Consider the following 9,854-nt stretch of genomic DNA (forward strand, 5'->3'; position numbering starts at 1 on the left):
TAAATGGTTCATAGATATTCTGTTGTACTTTACACACATATTTACCTTGATGACTAAGCACATGATGGATGTTTTTTTCTCAGCTTGGAGTCGTACTTTTGCTTTAAATGAGAATGTGTCATTTTTACCCAACAAAACGTATAAATGCACCGGAGAATATCCTTTTGAGAAAAATACCACCAAGAGTGAAGAGATTCAAGTTAACATAACATGTGGTAAGTTGCTAAGAAAAATGCAGCTTCCAACTTACCTCCCTAATTTCTCTCCAACACATCTGCAAATATTAGAATTGTATTATTTACTCTTTGTTAAAATCAGCTCTATTTAGATACAGTGAAAGTATATTCACAAATGTTTGGATGATTCAAGAAAATATAAAACCAATATTTACACCTTAAAGTTACAGTTCACCCAAAACCGGAAGAAAGAAAGTCATTCAGGTTTAAAATGACAAGAAGATGGGTAAACAAGGACAGAAAATTCAGTTTTGGGTAAACTATCACTTTAAATGGGCTTTTAAAAAGTCGCGCCATTTCACTCTATTCTCACGCTCTCACGCCACACATCCATTTTCTTACGCCTTATTCGCCATTTTACGCGGTGTGTAATAAAATACAATATTTGCCTCAAATATAAACGCTCCTCTATGTAAATATAAATGATGTGGCCAACAAATTGGAAGAAGTGGGGAGTTACGGTTCAGGTCTTTAGCAGGACGTTTCAAGGTGAAAGAGTTGCTAAACATTCAATATTTGACAACTGTTTAATGATAGAAATGTTGAATGACTGACAGTTTTATTCAGTGTGGTTGTACTTTCTCTCTTATAGATTGGCAAAAGAATACAGACGCCCTATTTCAGCAAATTGACAGTAGTTCCTTTGTCATGTCATGGAAATCCCTGAATAAGAACTGTCCAGGGATTGAACTGTACAAATATGAAGCCAGATGCACTGGTAGACATGACCATCGTAAGTTTCATCTCTCCTGTAATTTGACCTCAGCTGTATAAATACTGTGCTGACTTTAACTCTGTTATTAGAAGAAGATGTATGTGCTATAATTTTTTTTTATTCAAGGGAAAGGCTGTGTACAAAACAAGAACAGTGGCATAGACTGCAGTTTTGACAATTTGATACCAAATACTAAATATACATGTGAGATTAGAGCCAAAATCAACACCAGCGACCAAAGTGACACCGGTCACTACATACTCTCTACTGGAAAGATACAAACTAATCCTTCCGGTGAGTGTTTTATATTTTTTTCTTCTAAAATCTAACCTTTTTAAAACATTTAGGCACCAAAGTGTCATGTTTGCACAATGGCGACATTATAAATGAATCATAAGGTATATCCTTTGCAAATGAGATTAAAAATGAATTCCTCATGTGTTAACCATTACTGAAGAACACTTTACATGTGCCTTACCAGTGACACCTGTATTCATCTGCTTAAAGTCCACCTGAATATGACATCAGACCATCGCTTGGGTGTTGAATGAAAGGCAACTTTTATCTTTTTTTTGATGGTTTATTTACACATTTACACGTTGAACATTTAACCTGTAAACATTTAAGATACACATTAAGTTTAAATTCTGCGTATTGCTTTTTTAGAAGTCTTTCTTATTTGCTGTTCTTTACAAAAAAATCACTGTCTAAAGGTTTGAATTGTCTATGTCCATTTTTGCATTATTGTACACAATAAAATGAGCTATTTCAATTTCCTTTTTACCATGTCAAGTTTTTACAGTATTAGTAGTTTTTAAATATTCCAGCTAGTCCTCGATATAATGAAAGTGAATGAGGCTATCGTGTGCTAAAATGAGCACAACAAATATTTGTTGAGTAAATATTATATTCCCTCGATAGCAGTTGTTGCCGCCAAGAGGGTCAGAAATGTTTGGATTGTTTTTTCCCCTAATAAATAAAACCATCAATTAAAACTGCAATTTGGATTTACTCTGGATTTCTTTGTGTATTATTAAAAATTGTTTGACGAATGGGATTATTTAAGCATGACAAATATGCAAAAAAAACTTTTTCACACCACTGTACAGGGTGTGCAGGGCGCTGCACGAGGGCCTGAGTCATTTTCAAAGCCAGTTGTCTATATTTTTTATTTTTTGCATTAAATTGATGTGGTTTTATTTGGCACTGTGTAACAGGTCCCTCACCCAGGTACACACCAAAAGCTAATGGTCCTTCATATAAACGAAGTTTCACCAGTTTCACTAGTCAAAATTTAAACAGTATATCTCAGTGTTTAAACATTTTGTGTTATTTACGGACAAAATACAGGAAATTACGTCGCTTACTTTGCCAAGTGCATTCCAAAAGTCTACATAATGGCACACAAATGCCTTGTTCACTACAAAGTCTAAACTCCGAGGGCTCTGCCCTTCAAAGGGAGTAGGGCATTTCCCCTCGATAGCTCATAACGATACGGTACGAATACGTGTACCGTTACGCCCCTAAATAATAATAATCAAATACTGGTTTAATGTGATCTACATTTCAACTACAGTCTTATTGAAAAAGTTTTATTTTATATTCAGCGTTATTTTCAAACAATGAGTATGTAATTAGAAACATTAATTAGGAATTATCTCTTCTATATTTTAGCCTATTCAGCATTGTGAAATGCATCAAGTGTTGCAATTTTTTTAGTATATTTCTCTGCCGTTTTTCATACTGTTATAGGGTATGTGTATCATATCTATAAAGGTGTTTTATCAAGGGACACGGTGTACATAAAACAAGAGAAATAGCACAAATTGCACTGTTGACCTCTTTGAACCATTCACCATTTATGATTGCAAAATTAAAGCCAAGGTCAACACCAGTAACATCAGCGATCGCAGTAACACCCGTCTCTACATAATCTCTACTGGAACACAATGAACACACCCTGACGGTAAGCGTTTCATTTTTTTCTTCTGTAGAGAAATGAAACCGCTATCTAATAGGAAACTCTCAAGTTTACACAGGATTGCTTCAACAGAGAAATTATAAAGTACATTTATTTGTATAAGGGATTAACCAGAATATGAAACTGCATTGCTTATATATTTACTGGTTATAGAGAACTCTCTGCATGTGCCTTGACAGTGATATTTAAATCCAATTTGTGCCTAAAACACACCTGAAATGGACAAAGACTGTCTGACAGCTTGCTTTCTGCTCTTACCTATTTGGGATGTGACGACAAGGCACATTTTTTTTTTTTGGACGTTTTCTACACTTGCGTGTATAATGATTCGATAATTCTTTACATAGTAAATATGTAAAAATATCATAAAATAACAGTTTTTCTACATAAAATATTTTTTTTTCTGTTATTCTACCGTTTTGTTCGATATTTGACTGTAATAATACATTAATCCAGTAAAATGAGAAAGAATTCTGGCAGCTTGTGCGTCAGACGAATACCGTAAAATAAAATTTTCTATTTAAAATTAACTCTAATAATTTTCTACTTAAATAATTTCTTGCAAATTTGCAAAATATAACTGTTAAATTCTGTAAAATAACAGTTTTTTAAAGTGTATTCTAATTTGTGTTCTAAATATTTAATGTTTGTTTGAAAGTGTGAACTTTCTATGAACATGTATGCACTATTGTGCACTATGTTGCACTATTGTACACAATAAAATTAGCATGAGCAATTTTACTTTTCCCATTTACAGTAGTTAACCATTTAAATATGAGTTTTTTTACCCCTTTAGTCCAAAGCTGTATGGCAACCCAGTTGTTCAGTCAATAATGTTCAGTCCAACTTTAAACAATGCTGTGCTTACAACAAAGCAGCTTCTCATAATTCAAACTTTCCTCTGTTTTGTCCATTTTATATTGTTTTTAAGTTAACCTAAAGCTTCAGAAAAAATGCCAGAAAGCGAACTGTTGTTCAAGTTTTGTATTGTGCTTTTTTAATCAGTTTAGATATCAGTAGCCCATAAGGACCCCTGTGGCCATTTTCACTGCATCGAATACAGTGGCCAGGATCTTTTTTCTTTACTAAAGAAGGATGTTAAACAGGTCTCATGCAGGTTATAATCTTCAGCTATGGAATTTAATTTCAACTTTGAAAAAACCCATCAACTCTTATTTGTTATTGTTAATGTGCATTCATTCAACTGGCCCCACTTTGTCCCTAACATACAGTATGTACATTTTGATTTTGGATTCAGGTGTTTATATGTTGGCGGTACAATCTAACTGCACTACACTGAGACATTAAACCTCATATTTATTCAAACAAAACCCATCCTGTCCACCATAAATATTTAACAGTTAGTTCACCAAAATATGTATTTAACATAGTTTTAGCTATGGCACTGGGGAAAATGTCAAAGGGGGTCAAAGGTTCATGCAGATGTGTAAAATCACAGGTCCCTCTTAGCTTCAGTAAGTCTATAGAACTGTTAATGGATGAACACTGCCACCCACTGGTAGAGGTTAAAACTTTTTAACATTTGAACATCCACATCACTGTCCATATTTTAATCTCACTACATGTGACATTTTCAGTGTAATGCTTGATGTTGTAGTTAAATAGATGTAATCCTTGTGAGAAGTACAAAATACTTCAGTATGTGTATTATCATATGTGGTCACATCTTTTGAGTTATCCAATCACAAAATTTTTGATTTACACAGCTGTATATCGTGCCATCCTCTTGCTGTCGGATCGCCATATTTGAAACACTGTAACATTTATAGACTGTCTATATCTAATATTAAAATCAATCATGCACATGCAGGAACTTTTGTTCTTACTAAATAAGTCTTGAAAGGAAGTGAAACTACACGTTCTGTCCAACATCACTGCCCTTGCTCTAGTAAACAGTAGCTAGACATGAGCACTACCTCATAGCTTTAAAAAAAAACTCTTTGTGTAGAACATTTATAACCTAGAAACTGGCCTAAAAAGCTAAAGAAACTTCACACGTCTTATATCTCACTCACATCTATTTCCTCAACCCTCTGTACCGAAGACTGCTTCTGCAAATTTCTTGCTTCTTGTTTTTTTTTAATGTGTCGAATGTAAAATCCACAGATTATTGTAATGGCTGCTGCAAGCAAATATAATTCTTATTATAAAGTGAACGTTTGCTTTTGAGATTTTGCCTTTGTATGTTTGTGTACCACGAAGTTGACATTGTCGTGTACGCTTTTCTGGTTTGTGGTGTTCAGGGAATGTGTGTTCTGAACGTTTTACCTCTCGCAGACGTGACCTCCATTCTTCACATGACCTCATACTGTACCAAAGGCACCTGTGTTGCTTACAGCTGTCTTTTGAGTCTTACACATTTTGTTTCACATAAAAAAAACGTAGAAAACGTTGGAAATGCAGATCTATATAATTATAGCCAATATAATTTTAAAGCAATCTATAAGATGTGATTCATATGCTAAACTGTGAATCAAATGATTTTATGAGGGCAAAAATATATTTTATAATATCATCTTTTTGCTATATATGGTTCAGCTGAAAGACTTTCAGATTATACATAGAAATGGATGTACGTTCAAATACAACGTTTTGAACGGCGTTTCAATTCAAAATAAACATTTCATCTGTGTTTTACAGAACCAGAGTGCAGGGTTTGGTTTTGCATAAATTTGTGGTGCATCGCTTTTCAAGCCCGCACCTCCCATTCATACTGCAGATGCAGCACACTTAGGCCACGCCTCTTATCAGAGAGATACTTAAATGCTCAGAAGTTTAAAAATAGAGGTTTTATAAGCTCAATAACACATCTGAGTGTTAAGACTGACAGGACCCAACCTAGCTGGCAAGTGTACAATTGTTTATTAGCCTAATGAAGATCTTATAGGCAAGGCACTGGCTGATTTTGCTATGCACTAAATGCATTCGTAGTAACATTTATTACTTTATTACATGAAATCGAAACAAAAAAGTGTTTACCTCCCAACGTAAAGTAAACATGTGGTCCTTCTGCAAATTGTTTATTGCCGCACATTTTCCAAAGAAAGTGTGTAATCTTGCGTACAAAATGTAATGGTTTGCCCTGTCTTTGAAACAGCGTTTGTTTATGATGATGTCACAATGTCATTCAGCTCCCCCTCTTCAACAACCTGTTTATTATTTTCTAATCTTTTCATAATAGTTTGTAAATCATTTCCCATTTTAAAAATAAAACATGTTAAGATGTACACTAGCACACCATCAAGGCACCTTTGTTTTCTCATGCGCACAACATACAGTATGTCGTGGACAGTGCATGAATTGGGATTCAGTCCTGGTTAGCACATGGGGTCGTGCGCCATGAGATGCTTCAGGAATCTAGCAGTACACCACCTTGTGGAGCTGTGCCAGACAGCCGTGAAACACAATATGGTTATAAATGTACATTTTTTTGAGGTCAGAGGTGCTGGTTTTATATCAATCTGAAATGATACTGTACAAATTACAAAACTCAGTTGTTAAGTAAATACATAAAAAATATTGTTCATTGTTTAATACTGTGGGTAGCTTTTAATAATGATGTATGCACTTAAATGAGCTGTTGTATCAGATTGGAAATCGCATTAACCTAAGTTGACTTTAACCCATGAAGAGATAAGTAAATAAAGAAACCACATCTCATGGCAATTCTTAACTTCATTGGTATGATATTTATCTCATTTGGATGCTTTATACTCAAAAAATTATTGGGCTATTTCAACCCAGCATTGGGTCAAAAATGGACAAAATCAACCGTTGGGTTTACAAATGAACCTATGCTGGGTTGTTTCAACACGAATGCTGGAATGTTGTAACCCAATGTTGGATCAGATTTAAACATTTTCTGGGTATGTCAATTTAAGACCCAACGATGGGTTGCAATAACCCGCTTTTTGTTAAAGTGATCTACTTCCATCCCAGTGATAGTAAGGTTTGGGGGGTGTCTTCAGTGTTTATTTGTCTAACATTTGTATGTTTTTAAATTCCGTCATTTCAATTCATAAGAAACAGGCACCTGGTAAAGTATAATCAAATTATCATGAGATCAGACTGAAAGTAAGGCAATTTGTGGCGAACAAACAGAAGTCCAGAAGATGTTCTTTCTTCTGAAGAACACAAAAGAAGATATTTTGAAGAATGTTGGTCACTGAACAACTGTATCGTTGTTCTTTTGTGTTCTACAGAAGAAAGAAAGTCATTTAGGTTTGAAATTACAGGAGTAAATGATGACAGAATTGTCATTATCGGGTGAACTATCTCTTTGACATAATGCTGCTCCAAGGTGTCACAATTGCATTGTTTAATAAATTACACAAGCATTTCAGAAGGCACATGTGCATGTTCACAAAAGCTAAATGATAGATGACTCCTTACCACAGTTATAGAATTAGTCATCCGCCAAACAATGTGTTAAAGTGGGCAGAGTCTGATGGTGCATTCACTAGTACAGATCTGCAGGGTGTTTAGTGTGTGCGCTTGTGTGAAGATGCTGACGGAAGTGGTTGGTGACATGTTTAATGCCGGCGACCCACCACCTACTGTTTCATTTTAAATAATGTCTAAGGTTACATGTATGGTATTAAAACAACATTACTTTCCTTTGGTTTGCCAGTGTTACACACGCACTTAGATAAGATATGACAATGTAAAAGAAATAGTTAAAAGTCCCGGCAAAAAAAACAAATAAACCAGTTCTAAGAAAGAGGAATTTACACATAATGTCGTAATTTACGTTTAATTCTCACGATTCCACATGGCCATATTTTTGAATTTAGATGTGATGGTAAACACCACACACTTTCAATGTTATTCCAAGAGCTTTTGATATTAAAAGTTGATTTTAACCGTGTTACAATATCTACTGTGTATGTTCATGCAGATCAAAGGGAGTTTTTAATCTCACGACTCTTTATTTCTCTCTTTCACTCACTCTTTCTCTACGTGTTACTTCCTCAAACAGGCGGGAAACCAAAAAAAGAAAGGAGAGAACAAGATCAAGCAAGGAAGTGGTATCTTGCAGCGTTGCCTACACGCAGAGGCCTTGGAAAGTGAGATGTAGTCTAGCAGCCAAACATCTAAAGTATAACTTCACATGAAAATATGTCACTCTCGAGTCCATTTCTCATTTCAGTTCACATGGATGAGTTCTTTACATTTTTAAAGTGACTGTAGGTCTGTAGGCTACATTTAACACATTATTTACCCTTTCTTTCAAATTTTATTCAGATTTTAGAATAATTGATAACATTTCCAAGTTATAAAAAACTAATGAATCAGGATGCATTCTGAAAGCTTGACATGGATTAAAAAATGAATTGTGAAAAATGATCAAGACTACCCTATTACGCGTGTTATAATGTGCTCACATGCATATGAACAAATGCTGTGTTTAAATACTGTATACATTTGTCAGATGTCACATGACTGAACCCGAAAAAGGGTCTCATTACATCCGCTTGGTGGTGAAGGTGTTAACAGCAGTAGGAAACTAACAGCGAGATTAATAAAGTAATATTGAGCTATAGGTAGTTTATAGCAGTTTTTAAGCATTATGTCAGCGAGAAAAAGAAAGAAAGAAAACGTAACTTTAAATAAATCTGTGTATGAAACATCCACGTTGATCATTTTTGGTAGCTCATATAAATACATTTTAAGTCAAGGCCTAAACTGAATGTGATGAGACCTTTTTTCCGGGTTTTGCATGTGACGTTTAGCATAAAGCCTGCATATGCTAATATCAGGCATTGCTAGAGCATCGCAACCTCTTCAACAGTGATATACTAAAAATACAAATGTTCCTCTAAATATGATTAATAAAACTAGTCTATCCACCTGCAACAGTGTTGGGTAAATTACTCTGAAAAAGTAATTAATTACTAGTTATTAATTACATATTCAGTTAGATTACTGTAAAAGTACCCTCTCCAAAAAGTTACGTATTACTAATTACTTTCTATATCCTACATCAACCTTGACTGGTTAAGTGATTCAAGGACTACAAGTTCTACTTATTTACCGACCAAAGTATTACAAATGTGAGAATTATACATTAAAGCATTCGTTTTAAAGTTAGACTTTGAATTTTTATGTTAATTCCACTATTGCACACACGCATATTACACAAAATATTTAGTTTAATTACATCAGAAGTAACTGTAATTAAATTACAGAAAAAATAAGAGTAATCCCTTACTTTTTTATTCAAGTGAAAAGTAATTAAATTACAGTAACTGATTACTTAGTAACTAGTTACACCCAACACTGGTCAGCAATTTGCTAACTATTGGCGCAGTAGGGTTACATGCTGTACGCATCATTACTGATCATATTATACATTCGTGCATACTGTTTTTACCTACAGTGTAAAAAAACTATAACTGTATGGAATTTTACGGTTTTGTTTTATAGAATTTTCATGTATTTTTAAAATGTTGCTTAATTACAGATATAAGCTGCAAATTTAGGTTCGGAGTAAAGTAACTTGAAAAATGCAACATAATTGTTGCTTTCGAATATATCATTTTCGTAATTACGGTAGACAAAAGCTTGTCCTGTTGCCAGTAGAAGAGCTATTAGGAAACGCTCCACGGAGTCGTATATGTGTAACCTTGCAAACGACCAATGTGGTCGTATGAGTTGGTGGACTTGTTGCAAATACCATAAAATAACAGTTTTTCAAATAAAATTGCATTTTTTTCTGTAATTTTACCACTTTTTACCGTAAACATAATCCAGTAAAAATACTGTGAAATAACATTGTTTACGTAAAAGAAATGCTTCCATGTTTATTGTAAATTTGCGATAATAATTTCAACAATATGTGAAGGGGCAAATTTTAGGTTTGGATTAAAGTAACATGAAAAATGTAACGTTATTGTCATTA

The 9,854-nt window shown here is 34.1% G+C and overlaps 1 protein-coding gene across 5 annotated transcripts in view; it reads left to right on the plus strand.

Moving 5' to 3' along the window:
• nek7 (NIMA-related kinase 7) overlaps positions 1–1,723 on the plus strand; it is a 75,603-nt gene extending 73,880 nt beyond the window's left edge. For all 5 annotated transcript variants that reach the window (XR_008907824.1, XM_056759611.1, XM_056759613.1 and 2 more), the window contains 4 exons: positions 84–215; positions 829–969; positions 1,078–1,245; positions 1,433–1,723. Coding sequence is in view for 4 of the 5 variants with exons in the window: in XM_056759611.1 (XP_056615589.1) it covers positions 84–215; positions 829–969; positions 1,078–1,245; positions 1,433–1,467 (476 nt within the window). In the remaining variant the exon portion in view is untranslated. The remainder of the gene's footprint in view (positions 1–83; positions 216–828; positions 970–1,077; positions 1,246–1,432) is intronic.
• The last annotated feature ends 8,131 nt before the right edge of the window (positions 1,724–9,854 follow it).

This window comes from Triplophysa dalaica, chromosome 10 (assembly GCF_015846415.1).
Source record: "Triplophysa dalaica isolate WHDGS20190420 chromosome 10, ASM1584641v1, whole genome shotgun sequence".
Classification (NCBI taxonomy): domain Eukaryota; kingdom Metazoa; phylum Chordata; class Actinopteri; order Cypriniformes; family Nemacheilidae; genus Triplophysa; species Triplophysa dalaica.